We start from the raw sequence: 22,719 nt of genomic DNA on the forward strand, positions 1-22,719 counted from the left end.
CAATGATAACAACACAAACATAAAACCAGAGATTATGTAAATATGTTGAAACATATCCAAGGTTAAATTTTGGAAACATTGGAAGATGAACTGTGCTGTTGAGAGTTATTGTGAATACCCACACAAAGGTTCTTCGTGAATATGGCTCCCACACCAAGAATCACATAAGTTTTCAACTTTCATGGACCAATTGTGAGCCTCCAGGTGATCTCCTGTGGAGATCTCCTGTGATTACAGGTGACAGGGGTCGATTTCCCATGGTCAATTTATTGTGTGATACTCATGCGAAAAAACACGGTTTAAGCAAGAACTCCCCACCGCTTAAGTGCCGAGCATGGATTCATCCTGGTTCTGGCACGCGCTCCCCCTCTTATCCTGCATTTTTTCAGAACCTGCATTAAAGTGCACCTTTTTTCCCAATCACGCTCCGAAGCTGGATTGGTGCAGAGAAACGGGACAGATGCAGCTTATTCTTCCGGCCCTTTGTGCCTTCCAGCCAATCAGAGCGCAGTGGGCTGTGTGCAGAGCATGGACAGCTTTTTTTTTGGTGCCGCACTGAGCGTGGCTATGAAGGAACATAAATATGAAGCTAAGAGACAATTATTTTGATAAATTGTTTATGCGTCGCTACGTTCAAACTGAGAAGAATAACATGAATTTTTAATCAGGGGCGGAGAAGTGTTCCCGCTGCAGCACAATAGCCAATCAGAAGGCAGGGAAATTCTGCCTACTCATCTACATAATGACGTAGCTGTGTGAAAAAAGTTTTTTTAAAAACGTTCCTGCCCCAACACAACGGTCAATCTGGACGAGGAAGAACTGACCCACCAAGCAAATCACATGTTTATGGGGAGTGTTACATTGCTTGAATCCGCAAAAGTCCCTCCCTTCCCCAAACCCAACCCTTCCAGGCTCCATCCCCAAAATCTCCAGGTATTTTACAACCTGGGGTTGACAATCCTACCCTCTGCAGTTTGTCTCCTTAGTTTCTTTCTTGATAGCCCTGAATGCAATTATGTTTTTGGCTTTTGTTTCTGTGTCCATGAAGACTAGAAACATAAAGTGCAATCCCAAAGGCAGGCGCTGAAGTATCTCAGGAGATGGTGTGACCTCAACACTGGCATAAATGCCACTTGTGCTGGCATAAGGGACATTAAGCCAGTGCAGAGACACTTATGTGATGCTTGGGCACCAGCACCACTGTGGTGCCAGCACTCCTTTCTGGCACAGAAGTTCATGCTGATGCTGAAAGGGGTGTTTCCAGAGGTGGGGAATGCCCATTTGCCAATGTAGACCTACATTGGCAAAAAGGGTGGTGTAGCCCACGGAGCTGCATGGAACAGTTCCACAGGGATTCAGGAAGTGCCGTAGTGCAGCAAGCCTCTTTGAAGGTAGCATGGGTGCTGTGGCTACACCGTCCCCTGCCATGGCACAACTCCACCCCCCTTAGGATTGCACTGCCTGAAATTCTAATTAATAAAATAAATTTAGATACTTATAGCCTGCTTTTCTCCCAAAGGGAACTCAAAGCATTCTCCCCTTTTCCATTTTATTCATACAACAGCAGCCTTCTGAGTAGGTTAGGCTGTGTGTGTGTGTGTGTGTGTGTGTGTGTGTGTGTGAGAGAGAGAGAGAGAGAGAGAGAGAGAGAGAGAGAGTTCACTCAATGAGTGGTTTGGACTTGCGTCTTCCACTTCCTAGTCCAGGGCTTTAGCTGCTTCATTGTGCTGGCTTTCATCCTGCTGGCTTTCTAACCAAATGAAATTGCCAGGAATTTCCACCTAGGTCATACTTTGATGGTTTGCTTTAGGCAGGAGTTCAGAATCAGACTTTTTATTTTGTTTTCTTTACAATTTTATTTACAAAATGTATTAAAACTCTTTGTACAAGGCCTCATTCCAAGGAGGCTCAGTAATTTATGCCCAGACATGCAGTTTACACTTTTACAGCCATGAGTTTGCTTGGCAAGTTTCTTTGTCTTTTCACTGAAGTGCAATTTTAACAATCAATAAAGAAAGAACCTAAAAAGATTTTTGAAAAGAAAATAATAGTAAAAAAAAAAAGGAATCCAAAAATATTCTCAAGTGGTTACTGCTGGACTTCCACAGCTTGAAGTTTAGTAGCAGGATTTTTTTTAAGCAGTTGACACTTTTGTTTTTGTTTTTAAACATGCACTTTTTAAAAAATAACAACCCTTTTCCCAAAGCCTTCACCAGGGTGAAGCCTTTCTTTCTGCAAAATTATTTTCATTTGATAAACATACATTTCTTTTTTTTGTACAGCTTCTAAGAAAATTTTTCTTCTTTTTACTTAAATACAACATATTTGCACAGCGTTGCATTTCCCTTTGCTGAAACATTATAGCATTCAGAAATTGAAAATCACAGTTTCATGAAAAAGAACAGTTTCTTTTTGCTTAATTACCTCTGTAAAAACACGAGCAGCAACTTGGTCTACAGGAGTTTTCATCGATGATTTTTTTTATGTTACATTTTGTGGAAATGTGTTTTTCCCCTTCCTTTATTCCTATCTTATACTCCTTGATTTAATGAGCTATCAAATATATCATCAGTGACTTTTTATACGCCTTGTTTTAATGAACTATCAAATATATTGTCAGTAACCTCTTTCAAACATTTTCTTCTTTTTTAATTTCAAAGAAAAAATATATTTGTTATCTTTTCTATTATCTTGTTTTAATATCCAGTATGTTATTTATGAAATGAAACCTTGCGGAATTATCAATCGCACATATTGTTGTATTAGAGGTAATTAGTATGTAGATGATACCTTTCCCCCCTATTTATCTATTTGGTAATTGACAGTGTGGATTTCAAAGATGCAGTTATGAATCTATATGAAACTGCCTTATATTGAGGCAGGCCACTGCTGCAGTGTCTTCCACATCATCCCATCTGACTGGCAGCACCAATATCTTGGGTTCAGAGTCTTTTCTGGACCAGCCACCTGAGATCTTTTTTAAATGGAGATGCCAAGGATTGAACCTGGAAATCTCTACATTCAAACCAGGTGCTCTACCAAGGACCTCTTTCATTCAGCTAATGCTGTCGTCAACTCATGGATGGAACACATCCAACAGCTGAGATTCTGGAAGGCAGCAAAGCTGAGTCTCGGTCTTTTAACAGCATGTACTGGAATGTGTTATATATTCCTCGTGACACTAAAAAGCCTAACTATCCTGTTGAAAAGCAGCTATGGCGGGATGATGGACAGCAACTTGGAACTACTATAGTTCATGCTTAGAGGGTTTCTTTGTGGTCTAGACCAACCAAATAAATGTGAGGTACCATCCTGTTTTCCTTTACAAAGCGAGGCCGATCCGCAAAGCATTGTTTGAGCACAGTGCTGGAGTTTGAATTACAAAATTAAAAGGGGGTGGAGTTCTCAACCTTCATTATGGGGACAGTCAATTGCTGCTATTTTCTCACTTTTCTCATTTTGCTATCAATGGCTCAGATAAAGCCAAAACTACGCAGACGGAGATCTAGGGGAGGAAACAAAATTGTGCCTGGTTTGTTTTCAACACTAGCAGACAGTACTTAAATTAAAAGAGAGATATTAGAAAGATCTTGGTGAAAGTTGTGTTTCTGGCAGGCCCTGCATTGGACTTCGTGAAGAACTATCTTGGCAAGGTGCTGTGTCTTCTCCCTCCTTTATGGATTGATTTTGTTTCTTCACAACCTCTTGATGCGATTCCCCACTTTCTGCTGTTTGTTACATTCACTTAGAATTGATATATGCATTTCCTTAAAATATGAGGCAGGATCTAGAGTCATGATGGTCAAAGAGAAACTTTACCACCAAGAAAAAGGAAGCAAAGCTTAGATCTATGTAACAGGCTGTTTTAAGAAATATAAGCAGTGGTAGTCTGAGGCTTAATATTAAGGATAGCTTAATATTTTGATGGGGGGCACTTGAAAACTTGTGTTTATTTTTTTCCCAAAAGAATGCGTCCATAATACTGTGCAGTGGTATCAAAGAATGGCTTCTGTTGAACTTCTGTTAAAATTCTTTTTACAAGAATATTTTTTCACATATTAGACAATTATCTTGTCCATGTTCATTTTGTTGTTGTTCTGTTTTCAAGCAAAGCAAGAATATTTTGATGGTTTGCATTGTATTTGAGTCTTAAGAGTCTCCCATAAGGCACTGAAGGAAAAAAAATCCTATGAAAAGTTCATTGCACCATCATCAATAATGTATCCTGCCTGACACCTTGGAGGGAGAAAAATTGGCTCAGGTGCTCAGGATCACTGAAGTAGCCGGGACCACTGTTGCTCCTCCCCTTGCATGCCATCATAAGCGTGGGATCTGTAACGAGATTGCAGATAACTCAGCTTTGGCCTATGAGAAGGAAGGGTTATCATGACATTTGAGGAGAGATACAGGAAGACAACAGGAAGAATTGCTCTGAGTTGGTTGCTCACGACATTAGCTTCAGAACTTGGAAATGGTGGACTGTCCTATTGTATCTGGGCAGTTGTCTTCAAGATCCCTGAAGAAAAGGGGAATGGAACAGGTCAAACTATTACTGAAGATCCCAGAGCTGATATAGGCTCTGAGTACACAGCTGGGGATCATGCTTCTGCAAGGGTGGAAGGGCAGGGTGGGAGACTGAAGACCAGTCATGTAGAAGGCATAGAAGTTCTAAGCAGTTATTGACCCAGAAAATTGGGAATTAATGCTTATTCTGATGTTCAGAAGCTTTCCAGTGTCAACTCAACAATGGCACATTGAGTAGAACAGCCAGCTGTAAATGTGGTGGTTTAAGCATAATGGTTTTGAGCCAGAGAACTGGCCATGGGTAACTATGGTACTTTCCCTATTTGCTGCAGTCTCTGCAGCCCTGCAACCCTCCTGATTCCCAAGGGTCAAATAAATAAAAATGCTGGGAGTTCCATGATCAGAGCACCCATCCTTTCTTAAAAATTAATTTATCAGGCATGTGCATGGTTTTACCATACAGTTTTTATAAAAGCCAGAGTGTCCACTGAATAAAAACAGTAACATCAGCATGACGCCTGCACATGCTTCATTCCCTGCCATTTCTTCCCACTGGTGCTTCAGCTAGGATGCCCAGGGCGGGTGTGTCCTCCTACAATGGAGGTCTAGCATCCCTAGAAGGAATTAGAGGGTTAAGCCTTTTCATGGTACCATTTTCCCAGTCCAAAATGGCTCCCTTGTTTGTCCCACTTACAAAAAATTGGTGGAAGTGCCCCCTCCCCCTGAATGAACTCAGCATTATTTTAATTATTATGACCTGGGTTCAAACAATAATGTACAACTAAAGTATTTTTGACAGCAACTCTTTCCTCATGTCCATATGACAAACCATTTTTGTAGCTTCAAGAAGCTTGAGTGGTGGGATAGAAGTTCTCCTGTCCAGATGAAACAAGTCAGCAATCTCACTATGCTCATCATTTTGGGCTCCGACCCTGTGCTCTTATTTTCACAACAAAACAACTTACCCACCCTAGTTTTCTCCCCTTTTAAATCATATCTTGGGCTCCAGAAGTCTCATCTCTTCCCTCTCCCAAACATACTGATGGCAAGGAAAGACTGGCATGTGTTGAGATACAGATTGCAACGTTACACATACACAGAAATGGACAAACACAATCTATAATACATTTCTACCTATTATGGACAGAGGTTCCCAAACATGAACATCCCATGACTGTTCTGAATGAGTAGCATCTCTTATAGCTAAATGGGCTGGGGAGATGAGGCCAGTCTTTTCATACAGTTGTCTGTATGACATACATGTTTACTATCTATGGGTTGAATCCCATGGACCTGGTCCACTAACAATGACACACTTCCCCGCTACAAGGAGCATTTCCTCATGGCAAGTGCCTCTCGTTTTCTGAAGAGGGCTTTTTGTTGGAGGGAAAGTGCCATTGGAGGCATCAACAGGATGCATCCAAGTAAATGGGAGAGAGATATTTCTGACTGTTGAATCCCAACTGTTGTGAGTGAAATCCCATTTCTCAGAAATCGTAACTCTCACTTAATAATGTTCACAGGATAGCTACAAGATTTAATAATCTGTGGGGGACAAATGTAGAAGATCACTTACTCACTGGAAAGAAAGAAATGCACTGAAATTTCATTCTTTTAGTTAAGTATATGGAAAGTTTTGACTGGGTAGAACTTTTTAAAAGTCTTGATGCAGAAATTTCTTCTTCAGTACATCACATAATAGTATTGTAGAATACTGGCCAACTTTTTTCCCCCTAAGCTTTGTTGAGACAGTAGGGGAAATACCTATAAGAAGCACTTACCTGTGATCAGTTCAGTTCCCTTTAATAAATAAAAGGGGGAAATTGTAAGAAAGGCAAAAAAGAATTCTCAGTTATGTCCATTTCTATGTGTAAGATAAGTGGGCCAGCTGAATCACCTGTGAATGTTTTTTAATGGTACTGAAACTTCTCAGGTGGCAGATTTGGGGTACCAGTCAATGGTAACAAACTGCAGTGATTAAATTTTTGACAGTTCATGGTACCCAGTTTTAAAAGGGATCTTGTTTGGTGTTCTGGGAGTCTTTTGTAAAATGTAATGGCTTGGGAGGGTTATTCAAATGGATTTTTGGTATACTGAGGTTATGGACTGCAATATCAAGCAATGTGTGTTTGTTATACCAGCTAATACTTTGGTGGAGTCCACTTCTTCAAGTATGCAACCAGTGAGTGTTGTTTGGATTATCAAGTGCCAGCCCTGAATATTTTCACCTGTGCTAAATATTCACCTATGCTTTCTGGTATCATCATAAAAATGTGGGGGGTGGGGCACAACTTTTAATGTTTAAAAGTTAATCAAACAGATGTGTGTGAATGAAGATGGTGGGGCTTTGAAGACCTTTGTGGAGCCCACTCCTTCAAATATGCACCAGTGTGGGTGTCACTTGGATTATCAAGTGCCAGTAGTCTTGGATGTTTTCATTGATGCTTTCTGGTATCACCATGAACATCTATGGAACTCCATGTGTAAAGGTTAATAAAAAAGAAAAAGTATGTGAATAAAGATGGTGCGGCTTTGGACTTGTTTTGAAAAGATACCAGCTGCTTTGCACTCTGCCCGAACTTCCAGAGGGTGCAATCCAAGTTATGGGACATGACACCAAACACATCACGACAGGGACACACCGAAAACATAAACCACTTGATTTGCTTACTAGACCTTCAGCCGTACCACTAGATCTTAACACTTTCTGTTCCATACACGTTGTAGCCTTCTCTGTACGTAGCATAATTCTGAGTATTGGGTGCCGGAGCCGGCTTAAAGTTTTGTGTGTTCTTTGTGATTTTCATTCGTTTGGTCTCAGCCCGAGACTTGTAACAGAATTCTATCAAAGCCACCGTCATGGCAAGGCCAAGACCTCCGACAAGAATATAGAAAACCCCAGCAACATTACTCAGGCTCAGAGCACTTGTCTTGTCCTAAGAAAAACGAACCAGTTGATTAGTTTTGCTGTGGGGGAGAAAAAGAAAGACAACATGTTATTTTGCTAGACCAAGAGGTTCAACTTTGGAAGACCTATGTGTTTATTTAAATACTCTGTCCTTTCTAGTTTGCAGCTGAGAATTCTTGTGCTTAACTCACAATTCATAGGTCCTAAGTGAATTCAAAACACTTTTTGCCGGCTAATCTAGTTAATCAGCTCTTGTTTAAATTTGTCCCATAGTGGAAAAAGACTTAAGGTTGGGACATCCAGAAAAAAATGGTTTTTTAACCTCCCCATGTTTGGTGCTTACTCTGCCTGATTACAAAATTAATGCTTCCTAGTCCAGTGATATTCAACATGGAGCCTGCTTGGCTGTGTGTGGGCTTCTGAATAAGGAATATTACTGTTCAAATGGATCGTTTAAATTTTTCCCATGTAGGGTGGGCTGAACAATGAAGACTGAATTAATAGAAGATTGCTTTCATAGAAAACCCCCCGGATACTGTCTACATTAAAGAATGCACAGGAAAGTAATTTAAATTTTGCTAAATTTATGCAACTTCTATACAGTAACAGTAACGTTTGATGAAGTTGGTCAGGCTGTGTTACATTACTCTAAGTTCACCACGAGCTTCTGGGGAGGAATAAAAAGTAGTATAAACTTAAAGAGAACTCAGCTGTCTAAGGTGTGTATCTTATATGCATAAAAGACAATGGGGAGGAGGAGTCTTAAATGTAAAAAAAATAATTTCTCTGTCTGTTGAGACACCATCACAACCATTTTGCTGCTGAATTGGATTACCTGCTCTGTTGGTTCTCCAATGTTTCAATATTTATTGTTTGAGCTGTGACACAAAGAAAATCAGAGGGCTTGTCAACATGAGAAAGTTGTGCAGGTATTACCTGACATGAATTCAAACCAATGGAGTCAAACCAGTTCAAGTCCCCATGCGGACAAACCACTTTAGGGCTTCAATTTGGAAGAGCGGGACAGGGAAGAGAGAGAAAGGTTAGCCAAAAGCTTGCATTCTGTGTTGATTCAAACGCTGCAGGATTAAGCCCATGCTTCAGACAGCATTTCGGCGAGGAGAACCCCTTGGGTCTCCATTAATGCAAGGAATCCAAAACCCAATCCAGGGAAAAAGAGGCCATAAGACACTTTAGAAAAAAAACCCTAGTGTTCACATACAGGGCCTTGCACTGGTTTAACAACTGCTTTAATCTATACCAGCTCAACTCTCTTATGTAGACAAGGCTTGAGTAGTTGATGTCAATCTGGATTCCAGACCAATCTGTGGCAGAAATTGGAACTGACTGTTTAAAAAGTTGCAGGCTAAGCCTCAGTTTATGGACAAACTCTTTGTAAAATGTCTAAAATTAGGGGGAAGGGGGGAAAAATGACCAAACGAACAAACCAACAAACAAAAAGATAAATTTCAGCTGGGGAAAACAAAAGTATTTTAGAAAACTAGGCTTAGCTGTGAGAATCAATTTGAATTTTAGTTCAAGTTTGCATTACAAAGAGGCTGATCCTGCAATGGTGCATTCAAACATCCGTCGGCCCAAAGGTAATCTTAAGTAGAGGCCATATCCTAGCCCTGCCGGACTCAATGGTGATCAATTGACTTCGGTAGGACTAGAAGATGTTGCCTTCTTTGAAGATAATAAATAAATAAATAAATAAATAATAAAACCAGCTAAAGAATTGGCAGCTGTTTTTCAAACAAAATGTAATGATTATAATAATAATGCTCTTTGTCACAGTAAATTTCAAAGACACAAGCAGAAGGTAGGTGCTTAGTTCTCATTAATTTCTAACGGGAGCTGAGCATCGATTTGTGCTGTGTGCCTCAGAAAGACATGCCAAACTACCAGGGGATATTTCTTTCAAAAGTGCTCCATCATGTACATCTCCAGGTTTCAGCACAGCAATTAAGCAGAAGGTGTTCTCCCAAATCAGAAAAAAAGTGTCTGTCCAGAAACCCATGGTGGCCATTCTGCACATGGAACATCCACTGAAATTTACAGTCGTTCCACAGGCAAAGGTTACTCCAGGGTCACTCTCCGCCCACCACCCCAACAAGAGAATTCGTTCTGTGTTGCTTGGTGACAATAAGCTGAAAGCCATACTGAAAACAAAATCAAAATATGCAACTGCAGAAGTTTCAGGTGTGGATATGTGATAATACAGTAGCAAAATGGTTTGATGAATAATTAAAAAAAATAGAAGTCATGGGATGAGCCAGCAATAAAATAGTGCACTATTTGATTTAAAAAAACCCAACTAAACCCCTCCAAAATTTCAACTTCCTTGGCAAAAGGGATGTTTCATGCTTGTTAGTGTGATGTCTTCTCAAAAATATCCTTCGCAATCCTTAGCAACTATCCTTCAAAAACCATTAGGTATGAAAGAGAAGTTACAAAATTTTATCACGCAGCTGTATGTGAACTTGTAGGAGGGCTTCGGGAAGCTTAAAGCAAACAGTTGAGTCAAATGGAATGTGTCTATTTTAAATGGAGATGCTAATATGGGGGGGGGGGCTTTAATTTTGAGGGGAAAACCCAACTAGGTTATAAAAAATGGACTTGTAACTAACACCTTTGATACTGCAAAAGTGAAATGCGGTCACTTTTCCTGACCTTTTGATGATTTTCTCCTTTTCCATTGATGCCCTGCCTTTTCCTGTTGCCCCATGAACCTTCGGAATGTAAAAAGTAACTTTGGAAAGCCATTTGGGATAAAATAAAACAGTTGGGTCAAAAAAAAATGTGATTGCTAATCAGTACAAAAAGACCTTCAGCAACTGACCTTACTTCCGGAGTCCTTGGCTCCACATTCACCCTTATCGTACCACCATTTGTTTTTCAGCTTGTCTAAGATGCCTTGTTCACTGAGTTTCAATACTGCAAGGTTTACAGGAGTTCTTCACGTGGGAAATAACATAAATAACATTATATTATGTTATTTTATGTTATTCAAGCTTTAAACTACTTTAAAACTATACAAAGCGATAAAGCAGGGTTCCTGGCCACAAACGTAAAATTATAATACTGCAGGCAACTGGATCAAACCCCTTAAAAAGTTAAAATTCTAGAGCATCACTAGATTACCAGGTCCTGGCCATATCGCTTTGAGTAATCGGCACACGCTGTTAAATAAACTCCATGGAAACAAGGTAGCTCAGTTCTTCCCCATTTTTGTTCTGTTTTGTTTCCGTTTTTTGGTAATAGGGTGTCTCAGCTTGCAGTAGCTTTGCAGTGGATTTGGAAAAAGCTGCAGTTAAGGTTTACTTGTTGAACTAACAGAAAGAATGGCTAATCATTGGTTTTAGCTATTGTCCCTAAATGAAACCTTTTCCCTCAAGCAGAAGAATAGAATATTTAGTTACTACATATATTTGTGCAGACATTTTCAGCATTAGGACATTTGTTCCCCTCTTTAGAAGAATGAGAGAGAAAAAGCTTGCCTTTCTTTCTTGGATCTGTGGAAATGATCCCTAATGTAGACATCCTATGATGGGGTGATTGGGAGGGGTGGGGGTTGTTGCATTATTGTTCTTTGTTGCCATTGATAGAAACAAACATGGCAGAATCATTGGGATCAGTGGCCACAATGTTCATACAAACACATCGTTCACCCGGATTCATTCCACCAAGGCCCACATCCTCCTCCAGTGAGAAAGCTGTGGCTTATCCCTCCGCAGTGTTTTTCTCATAGCCATACAATATGTGCACCCTTTAAAACAAGCCAGATTGCAGCACTTGTATTACACTCAAAAGTGCAGGAAAGCAAAAGAAAGAGGAAATGAATTAGAAGAGGAATTCAAATTAGTTGTATGATGTCACAGTTGTAAGACAGTTCTAAGATGGCCTTCTAACTTCTAGGAAGTACTTCAATGGTCCAGTTCCAGATTATTTTAATGAGATGATCACACAGCATTCTAGGAAGGTCCATAAGAAAGAAACATGTGGCATAACTGAATGAAACATGTGACAGCACTCAAATGATCTTGGACCAATTCACAAGGAAACAACTTCAGTAGTGTTTGAACAGGACCACATGCAGTAGTCCGCAAAATAAAGAAAATAAGAGAGGCCATTGGTTCATCTAGTACAGCATCCTCTTTCCCCTATTGTCTAATCAGCTGACCCCGAATTATGTATGGTACATTCCCCTGCAGCATAAAACTAACACAGTTCTTAATATATATTATAATTGCAGGAAGACACACTTTCTCTCCAGTTTCTGAATCACCAAATGAATGGAAGCATCATGGAAACACCTTGCAACTGGAACAAACATCTCTACTTATATACCAGTGATTTTATTTAATTGTATTCTTGTTTTTAATTTCTTTTCATTATAGTTTTCTGTAGTATACTCTAGTTTTTCCTCTCCTTTCCTATTTTTCTTTATATTTTTATATATTGAATTTTTATTAATTGAGCAGAGAAATTAAGTTGATAGTCAATTGGCTGAACTGTTTCAACTCCTCATGTGAAAAATTGTCTTTAAAATTTTTGACTTAGAAACTGTGGTTGAAGCACTGAATTACTCTGTATGGAATAGATGAATAAATGATGGTATTAGATGGTTTTGCATATTGTTGGATATTTAGTTATGGAATAGTATGTGGAAAGACTGTGTAAAATATTTAAGCAAAGAAGAAAGGAGGGAAAGATAATAAAGGGATCAGAGACACACCAAAAAGATAAGAAGAAAAGGAATGAGGATGAACAGGATTTTATGGGGGTATTGGACAGGATTTCAGAAACAAATTCAAATAATTACAAATCAAATTAAGCAATCAAAAGAAAGAACTCCAGAAAAAAATGACAGAACAATCCCCAAGGAGCAGATCCTGAAAGTGTTGAGGATGTGGCATGTGATGCTGGAATAAATGTCATTCATGCCAGCATAAGGAGTATTTACAATGGCACCAGGGCACTTGTACTGGCACAGGGAGCAACATAACAGTACCACACATGGGCCCTGATGTAGCCATAATGCCAGAGCACACCAGTGAACCTCTGGTACAGGAGCTCAGGCCAGTGCCAAAGGGGCGTGCCCAGGGGCATGCTGTTATTAGCTCCCTCAGCTCTTACAGCACAGGAATGGCCACATTTGCAGGTGCAATCTTGCACAGCAAAATCATGGGTGCAGCCCATGAAACTACATACAGTGGTTCCATGGGAGTTGGGGGAGCTTCCCTGTTGGATTTCTGGCTGTGAGGCAGCAAGCCACTTAGAAAGTGGAAGGCCAGTGGCTATGCCATCCCCACCATGGTGCAGCTACATAAAATATGGAGATACGATAAACTCTCAAGGAGAAATTAAGTCTTGGCGAAATGTAAAGGATGAAGGCAAAAATGACAATGGCTACTACATTTTCAACTACTTTCAAGATTAAAAAAGGAAATTCACACAGAGATATGCATAATAAGGGAGTTGACTGAATTTGAAAAGTAACAAACATTTATTAGGATGAATTTGTAAGTAATTTCTTCAATTTGACCTAGAAACAGAACATGTTAAAACCTGTATGGTAAGAAGGATACAAAATTTCGAGGAAGAACTATATGTTCAACACTGGGAAATTTTATGAATGAAAGATAAAAAAGTTCAATCAAAAATTTTGCACATCATTTTGGGGATGCCAACTTGTGTTCCATGTGCTGTCTTGAGCACTGAAACAGGTCAGAGTACTTTTGAAACCATGGCCTGGTTGAGGACATTTAAGTTCACTATAATATAGACTCCTCTAGTTCAATTTTTTCAGACACTCACTGAATCTGACTATTCTAAGTGGCTAGCATTCATTGATGCTAAAATTAATGCCATGGGGTATCTATGGATGCACTTTGTGTTCTTTCTGCCTCAGGCTTTCAAAAAAAAAATGCAGACTTTTAGAGGTGGATGCCCAAAATCTGTTCAATGCTGCTTTCAAGACCTGCTCTCCTTTGGGTTTGGGGATTCCAATTAAGTATGGTCAAGCAGCTGATTATCTTTATCACCTACCCAATGCAGAGCTTTCTCACTAGCTAGATTTAATTTTATGCCTTCTGCATTACTTTATGGAAGGTTTCCTAACATCCCTCAGGAAGGGAGGATATGTCCTTGTGAGTTGGGTGGTGTTGAGAGTGTAATACACATTTTTTGGCTTTCCTTTTTATGAACAATTGTGGAAGTAGATTGAAAGTACATTGTTCTGCATAGGCGAAAGGGGCCAGAATCTGGCATCAATGCCCTGATTCATGTTATCCCCTCCCTGAGCTACTTAAACAAAAGAAAAACTGCACAAAATCCTGCTCATTGATGTCTCTGGTATTGTTTCATATAACTCAGTGGTTCTCAACTTTCCTAATGCTGCGACCCTTTAATACAGTTCTCACGTTGTGGTGACCCTCAACCCTAACATTTATCCATTTTACAGATGGAGAACACTGATGCAGAGAGTCTTAGGTGACCCCTGTGAAAGGATCATTCGACCCTCAAAGGAATCCCAACCCACAGGTTGAGAACCACTGCTCTACTTCCTCTACAAAGCTTTCTCCCATTATTCTCAATGCCCATATTTGGTAGTATGTGCAGCTTCAAACTACTACCAGGGCAACGGCTGATTCAGAGAGGGAATGTACCTCATGTTGGAGAAATATCAGAGACACTCTTTGACCTGTGGGTTGGTTTTGAAAATAAAAAACAGCCATAGGGAGGAGGGGCATGAACTGGATTGAGGCCATGGCACTAGCTGAGGCTTAGCTCTTGCTCTCCTCGGTTGATTCCCCACTGAGGGTTAGATGCGTGCTCGTCACACAAAATATCCAGGTTTCCAGCAGAACTCCCCACTGCACCAGCACCGAACACACTTTCATCCCGTTTTTGGCGCTTCCCCCCTCCCCCCCCCAGCACGTGTTATTTTAGATCCTGCAAGAAAGTAGACCTTTTCAAAAAACGTGTGGGCAATAAAGCTGGGGGAGGGAGTTGGAGGGGGGGTGAATCTGGATTCATTTTTCCCGCTGCTGGTAGTGAAGTAGAGCCTCCCATCCAATGAGAACGCAGTGGGTGGTGGGTGGTGGGCGATGCGCACACAGCCTTTTTTTAATTTCACGGACCAGCGATCCATATGGATACGAAGCAACATGGGGCCAGTTTTGACTGATTGACTGAGTAGAAGGCAATACAAAGCAGTGCTACACGTCGTATCCATGTGGATCCGACTACATGGAGGCGCGCAGGAACAGGACTTCGCTTTAATCGCCTGTTTCTTTGTTTGCGCATAGGGTCGTTCTGGAGGTTTGAAAAAAAAATCCTGCCCCAACACAATGCAACAGCCAATCATGATAGCCCCTGAGCAGATTGCATGTTCAATCCACCTCAGTGGGGAATCCTTCGTTGCTGCTGCATTTCTGGGAACAAGGATCGTTTGTGGGGCAGAAGCTGCAGTGGGGACGCTGAAAACGTGCTGAAAAGGTCCCGGTTTTTCCCAAACCAGTTTGTATCTACATTCATTTTTTTGGTGGGGAATCGACCCTCATCAGTTTCTCAATTAAAATGCCTCCTGGATCCACTACAGCCCTCATACAACCATACCATATATTATGTTTTCTCCTAAAAGACAAGCAAAAGCTTTGGGAATGGAGAGGGGTAGGTGGGGAAACATAAAAATTTCTCCCCCAGCATTGTGACTTCAATCTAATTTAGGCCTCCCCAGCACTGTTTTAACTCTGAAAACAAAAAAGGCATGTAAGCAAAGGGTCATCTAGTTTGGACAGTTCAGCCACTCTTTAGAGCACAGTTATCTGCGCTGTAGAGATGTGATTAAGATCTCAAATAACACAGCAATATCCATGTACCAAACTCAACAAATGCAGCACAGCTAACAAGAAAAAAAACACCTCACAACTTCCGCTCAGGTATTTCTGTGCAGGTAGTTTTACCCTATATACCTTATACCATACACACACACACACACACACATATATGTATGTATATGTATGTGTGTGTGTATGTAGGGTAAAACTACACACACACACACACACACACACACACACCCCACATATACTATATACCATGCTATGAAGCAATACTTCACACCCAAGGTATCCCACAGTGGTACAGATATCCCTATGGCCTCTTATTTTATATCTGACATAGGAAGGCTGGTTTGCCTGAACAACAAATGAAGAAGACTAAGGTTCAAAGGTAGCCTCTGCCACAAACTCACTTGGAGAAATAATCAAAACTTCTTTTTTCAGCCCCTGCCTGCTACTTAAGATCAACAATACCCTTCATCTCTCCATAGATGGAATATTACATTTGTAACAGCTGTACCAAGCTCGAGACTATCCTTTTGAATAGAGACTGTTGGGGTGTGATGTAGATTCCAAACCTCCCATTTTGCTACTAGAACTTGAAAATGCTTTCCTACCCTTTGTCCTCTAAGGGAAACAAACTTCAGCTGGGATCTGTCATTAATAGGAGAGGTGCATCAATGGTTCTGTTTCTGTTCTTTCATTACCACCTGTTTAAAATTTCATTTCACCCTTAGCAGGGATAATTTGATGCTTTACAACTTCTTTTTAATCAGTCTATTGTTAGTCTCCCTGTCTCTCCGGGCTATGCGGCACTCCATCATGTTCTACAAATTCTTAACTAATCTTCCTGCTAGTTTGAGGTATTTCCCTTTCTTTTGATTGTAATTTCCACTACCTTCTAGTCTAGCCAGATGTTGTTCTTCTGTCTGCTCGTTATCAATTACTCTTATTTTATATTAAAAAAACCTAAACACACACACAAACACAGCACACTGAGGTTGTGTTTTGGGTGGTTAATTCCATCACTGTTGTATCACCTTAAAACATTGTTTGCAAATGTCAGTGAGCAATTTTTGGTCAGCCCTGATTGGATTACCATACCCAGTAAATTTGGACTTGTGGGTCATTGTACCCAAAAGGGTGGAAACCATTGCTGTAAGGCACCCAAAATAGCTGACATGGTTCTTGCCTCCATTTTATCCTCAGAATAACCCTGTAAAATAGGTTAAGCTGACAGCGGATGGCTGGCTAAGGGTATTTAGGTAAGTCTCAGGGTTGAGAGGGAACTGGAGCCTCATTCAATAACATCTAGTTAAACCCTGTGATTGGCTGTAAACTGGGGAAAGTTTAGGCTGATTCTGTGCTTTGTCAAGATGAGTGATCAACTGATAACATACCAGTGATTTGAAAAACTCTCATAACTATTCCAGACCTAAACCATGTTGTGGGTCATAACTTTAGACAGGCTTTGCTATGTTGGTATTTTAGGCATATTGACTGTAGAGCCCAAGACCTTCAATCAGAGACCTTTTCACAAACCCTAAATGTCATCATTTACACAAAATGTTGTCATTTGCAAGTAATTGATGCTGCTGCAGCCATGACACAACAGTAATTATAGGGAACGCCACATTGATGCTAATGATTTCTGAAAGGGAACTAAAGAACTCGGGAGGCCGTCTGCACTTTTGGATAATTCGTATTCCATTCCATATGCTAATGAGACATGCCACAGAGGTTATTCTAAAGACCCCCCATTTTGTGGGAAGGCAAAATACAGAGAAGGTGTCTGTTGAAGTCAAGCCAAGAGACCCTGCTGTTGTCCTTCAAACTCAATGAAACCCACTTTGATGCATGAATACTAACCAATTGTTTAGCAAAGCAAGTTGCAAATGAAAGACCTAACAATTACCACATTTCCCAGAACTAATAATTTCCTAGATGTAAACAGGCAAACTGCTGACAGGCATCACAGAAAGCAGTATCACGTTTACAAATGGTTCACCTTTGCAGAACACTTCCTTCATTGAATTGTCTGCTGGGCAAAGCTTCTGCTAGCATACCTTGATACACTGGAAAAGGTTTTGGGACACAGCCTAGAGTTCATATGGGGTACTAGATTGCTCCCTCCCTCCAAGTAATAAAAGTTACCTACAGTGGCCATGCTTCACATGCCTCCTCCTTCAGGAAGGAGAACATTAGGGGTAAAGGTGTCCCTGCCTGATATTTACATCACCCCATCTGGTCTTTTTCTGCAAACAGAAACCAGAGGAGTGTGGCTCCTTTTTCAAAAGACTGCATGTCCCATTCACAGGCTGACAAAGACCCTGCCATTTTCCTCATATATGTTGAAGAAAAACAACCTGGGTCTTTCGCAAAAGAAAAAGGTACTCAACATGGAAAGAAAAGTAAAAGTTGAGTTTGTATTATGGCACGTCTGAACAATCCTCATAAATCCTGTTTTAAACAGTGCGTTCACATGTGTTCTCATTCATCAAGGTACTGAGGAGTCTGGTACAATGAGCAAACATTTCGATGCCCGCTGGCATGCAGTTTAAAGTCTGTTGATGTGCCTGAGGGCTAGATTGTGGCTCCTTCTGTTTCCTGTTGTACCATTTGAATCCTGGATGATGCTACAGAAACATTTCATCTGACTGGTTAAATTCTACTCACAAGCATTGTATCTTGCCAAGTGACTGGCAACCCTCTGTCTGCATTTGTAGTTCCAGGCAGGGAATGTTTTTAAAAAATCTGTTTTATTGAGCTCCTGGAAGGCCACTGTGTTTGGCTAGCGAACTGTATCCAGCACGGGGCACTTCTGGTTTAGTAGTAGCAGTGGAGGTGATTTGAAGATGTTTCTAAGCCTTCTTTCTTGTTTAGTGTGCAGACATTTGATGGCATCAACCAGCCTCATGGATTTAGGTGGCAGATGCTGCTTTATGTTGCATCCTACCAACGATGACATTACTAAACATGGATGTTGGCCAAGGACAGCATATCCATATCTTCTGTGGAGCAAATCACACACAAAGGCAAGTTAAAGGCAGTTAGAGTCAAGATTCGATTCCCTTCCAGAATAAAAAATGTCCCTGGATTAATCTACTAGGTTTAAATTACAATCAAAGAACATTATTTACATAAGCAGAAAACAGGAAGCAATTTGCAGTTGACTTTCTTGTAACCTATGAAAATTTGTCATCGAAGTGTTAAATGTCCTTGATGAGTTTGGAACTGCTGCAACTAAGCTTCGCACTAGGAGTTCTCTTCCATTTTCCATTAATATGTTTGTCTCTGTAATTAGTTTTTCTTCTAAGCAATTGTAAACATTTCTTATTTGGTTGCTTCCAAATGTGCAAATTTAGCCTTTGAGCTCAGTTTTTCTCTTGGTGGTATTTCACAGAATCCCTTTCCCCTCAGTGTTACAATAAGATTTAATTTTCCAAACCGCACAATGCACAGCACACTTCAAGATTGAAATATGTAATCAATGAGACAATAGGACACATAAAGATACAGGGAAATGAGTATTTATAAAAATTATTATTATCAAAGTCAGAGGTATCTGATCTGGAAAATCGTATTCTGTTCTATGAAAATGTTGTTGTCTAACTGCAGCTCTACTATCTGGCTGACAGGAGAGTATATATTTTATTTATATAAAATGTAGCTCAGACATATTAAACTCCACATTAACAAGATCATAATTTAATTAGAGTACTAATGGAATTACGCACACATATTGGATTAGGAAACAAAAGCTGCCTAGTACAAGTGATTTTTGCAAATTCATTCACAATGCCCGAGAAGAAACTTGGCAAGATTTAACTAGAGTTAAGCCCCAATTAAACCCCATTAGTTTCAGAGAGAGAATTCTATCTATTCTCAGCTTTCTCCCATCCAAGCAACACATTTTCCTCCGCTATAATCAAGCTTCGTCCATCGGAGGGGGCTGTCTCTATCAGAAGAGGTATCCATACTTGAAGGAAAGGACTTTTTTGGTTTTGGGCCAGTGAATCCAACCACATGTAGAAAAAGGTTTATTTCTGTAGACCACATCTCCTTTAGCTTCCACAGCTCAAACTAAACAAACCTTGCCTTGTACACTATAAGATGTCCTGGTCAGGATGGTTGAGGCTTCCATGATGTTGTTAGATACTAGATGTCAATCAGGGTTATCCCCGGTTAGCACTTGGATGGGAAACCACCAAGGAAGTTCAGGGTTGCACAAAGGCAGGCAATGGCAAACCACCTCTGTTTTTCTCTTGCCAAGAAAATCCTACTGGGTCACAGAAGTCAGTTTTGATTTGATGGTACTTTCCACCACCACCAGCTGTAAGATTGGTAATCATTTGGGAGCCATATTAAGTTTCTCTGAGACACTGAATGAAAATCTTTATGGCAATGAAATATGCATGAAGTTTGACTTCTCATACACGGTGATAAGCATACTTGTTCTCTAGCCCTTTTGAGTAGTTTTTCGTTCAACTTTCTGCCCCTGCAGCTTCTGTCAACTTCATTTTCCAAATATTGTTTCATGAATTATTTTTCTTCCTGCACCAAGACCGATTCCATATAATTTTTGCAAGGAGCACACTGGAAGAGATGGGTGGTGTCACTTGGTTGTAATTATTAAAGACCTTCATGAATTATTAAAGATCTTCATGATTTTCGTGATGTATTTCCATTCTGGCCTATGGGGGATTTGACAGTGGGTTTTTTTGTTTGTTTTATTTTTTGGGGCTTCCTGTGCCACAGGAAAGACCTGCGGAACAGACGGAGTAGCACCGTCCCCATCTTGCACTGCTCTTTTTAAACGTTTCAGGATAATAACTGCTCAGTTCTGAACTTGAATTTGATAAGAGTTTGAAGTGAATTTGTTGTAATCTTCCTCCTGATCATATGTCTCCTCTTTTGACCTTCCAAGGTTGGTGTCCATTTTGTTCTTAGAGTTAGATAATTGGCCAAATGATCCATGCTGAGTCCTTCGTTGATAGGAATTTGACTGTTTTTCTTATGCAAGTCATTTTTTTAGGAAAAAGCTTGTTTTTTCTCAAGTACTACTTGTATACAGTCAACATATTGTCAAGTAGTCCAAGCATCATCAAGGTAAGGTGACACATTTCATTAATAAACTCAGAAGAGCTTCTTTTTCCTTGGCCTTCTCTGGAAATTCTGAAATGTCAAGGTAGATCTTTGCAAGCTTCTTCAACATATGCATTGCTACCACAGAAACCTCTGTGACTCATAGTTCTGTTATGCACAGAAATAGTTTTGTAGAACTGCAGCCCAAATGAAGCAGTGAAATAAACATCTTTCCTATATAAACCAAATTAATTTCAACGGAATTTGAATGAGAACGCACTGTGTACCAGAGTGTCACTGAAGCTGCCATATTTATGATGGTTCCTCCAATATGTCATCTGGTTGTAGGGATCTGTTTTGAAACGAAATATTGTCACTTTCACTAAAGCTAATTATTCAACCTTAAAATGGCCTCTGGGCATTGCAACAGCATCGTTTAACTTGTTTGGTTGAATAGAAAAGGAAAGGTTAACATATCTGTTCAAAATAAGGTGAGCGAGTGCAAAAAATGACAAGGGCTCCTTAATAGTTGCGTAACGGGATTTTGCCAGGTTCAGGTTACCTTGCAGGAATGACAGGGTATACCTACTAGAATCCTGCATTTCTACATACACATTGGGGAAGGGACTGTGGCTCAGTGGTAGAGTACTTGCTTTTCATGCAGAAGGTTGCAGGTTCAATCCCTAATATTTCAGTGAATAACATCAACTATTTGGAGATATAAAAGGCCTCTTCCTGAGACCATAATGAGCTGCTGCAGTAGATGATACTGACTTTGCTAGACTAGTGGTCTGATTCTGTGTAATTATGCAATCCAAAGGAGAGGTGCACATTGGAAGTGGTGGAAGGGTTGTGCTGGAATCCATGCCACAAGTGTGATGCAAAGTGGTATGGTGACTAGCACAGAGGGACATACCTTGGCCAGCTGTTGCAGCACCCAAACCTAAAATTTTGACCCTGCAGCAGTGGGCCTCTGCTGCAATAATCTCCACTAGCATTGAGGGGGGCATTCCTGGGACTTTTGGCCCAGGAATGCCTCCTACATTGGTAGCTGACTTACACCACCAAAAAGTGTGGCATAAGTCTGTGTTCCAATGGATTTTTTCAGGCAGTTGGGTATTTTTAATCCCGTCCCTTCCTGCACCAACTGGAACCCCATTGGAGGCAGCATGGGTGCACTGCCGTGGCACTGACCCTGGCCCCCCCTACCACTCCCTCCATTGGATTGGGCTGCAAGGCAGCTTCATGGATGTATTCATTAAAGACAGTGGGACCCTGGTCTTTTAATTAGAAATACATCTTTGCTCAGCAGTAACTTTTTTTAAAAAAATAATGGAATGATACTTTGTTACTCATACTGGCTTCTGAGATTATAAGGATTAAGATAGGCACCTAAGTACTTTTTAAAAACAAATGAAAATATAGCCAATTCCATTGTGATAATTTTCCGGTCTCTACTTGCAGACATCAGGTTACTCAAGAAGGTGATCCAGATCTAAATACACCCAGTCAATTTTTAGGAAACATATTTAAACCAATGAAAGCAACCAGGCAAGGGAATTGTCATCACTACAATTGCTGTTTAATCTAATTCAGTGGTTCCCAACCTGTAGTATGTGTATCCTCAGGGTACTTGCCAGAGCATTTGTGTTCACTAATATGGGGCTACAATTTTAGGGAAATTGGTTGCCAAGGGATTTGTGAGTGAAAAAACAGTTGAGAACCACTGATCTAGTTGTAACAATCAAAATACAAACATAGGTAGAGGAAATATATACTTTCCACTGCTCTTCAGCCACAACAGAAGTAGCAGCTACATTTGTCAATGTGTAATTATCCTCCAATACATGCAATACTGTCTTAACCTGATGGCCCAGACTAGTTCAATCTCATAAGATCTTGAAAGCTAAGCAGAGTAGGTCTAGTTAGTATGGGGATGAGAGATCACCAAAGAAGTCTGGGGTTGCTATGCAGAGGCAAGCAATGGTAAACCATCTCCGTCCATCTCTCACCTTGAAAACCCTAGGGGTCACCATAGGACACTTTTGACTTGACAGCACATTCCACCATGTGCAGAACTTGTTTCAAATAATACAAAAGGTGCTACTAATCTGCACAACATCTCAACAAAACTGAGGCTTAGATCCTAAGCCATTGCTCCCTTGCACTTCTCTCCAGCCACTGTGCAGACTTTCCCTGCAGTGGTGTGCACTTCCCCTGCCCTTGCACATGAAGGATTAGCAGTAGAAGAAGGAAGCACTACAGAAGCCTCAGAGGCACAAGGGGGAAGATATAGTATCCAAACTTGAGTTTCTATCAAGTAAACCAATACAGTCAGCTCTTTTTATTAGCCAAGCT

At 40.4% G+C, this 22,719-nt stretch overlaps 1 protein-coding gene across 7 annotated transcripts in view; it reads right to left on the reverse strand.

Moving 5' to 3' along the window:
* Window positions 1–1,836: 1,836 nt before the first annotated feature.
* The window catches only part of GRIA3 (glutamate ionotropic receptor AMPA type subunit 3), a 221,850-nt gene continuing 200,967 nt past the window's right edge, over window positions 1,837–22,719 (reverse strand). Inside the window, exons 14-16 of one of the 7 annotated variants that reach the window (XM_048514048.1) lie at window positions 10,275–10,389; window positions 7,213–7,460; window positions 1,837–4,332 (exon numbers count right to left, since the gene is read on the reverse strand). In XM_048514048.1, the coding sequence (XP_048370005.1) occupies window positions 7,215–7,460; window positions 10,275–10,389 (361 nt within the window). In that variant the 3' untranslated portion in view covers window positions 1,837–4,332; window positions 7,213–7,214. Of the gene's footprint in view, window positions 4,333–7,195; window positions 10,390–22,719 lie in introns of those variants that run through there. The other 6 variants (XM_048514049.1, XM_048514046.1, XM_048514047.1 and 3 more) reach the window with 6 other exon arrangements.

This window comes from Sphaerodactylus townsendi, linkage group LG13, assembly GCF_021028975.2.
Source record: "Sphaerodactylus townsendi isolate TG3544 linkage group LG13, MPM_Stown_v2.3, whole genome shotgun sequence".
NCBI classification, from domain to species: Eukaryota; Metazoa; Chordata; class Lepidosauria; order Squamata; family Sphaerodactylidae; genus Sphaerodactylus; species Sphaerodactylus townsendi.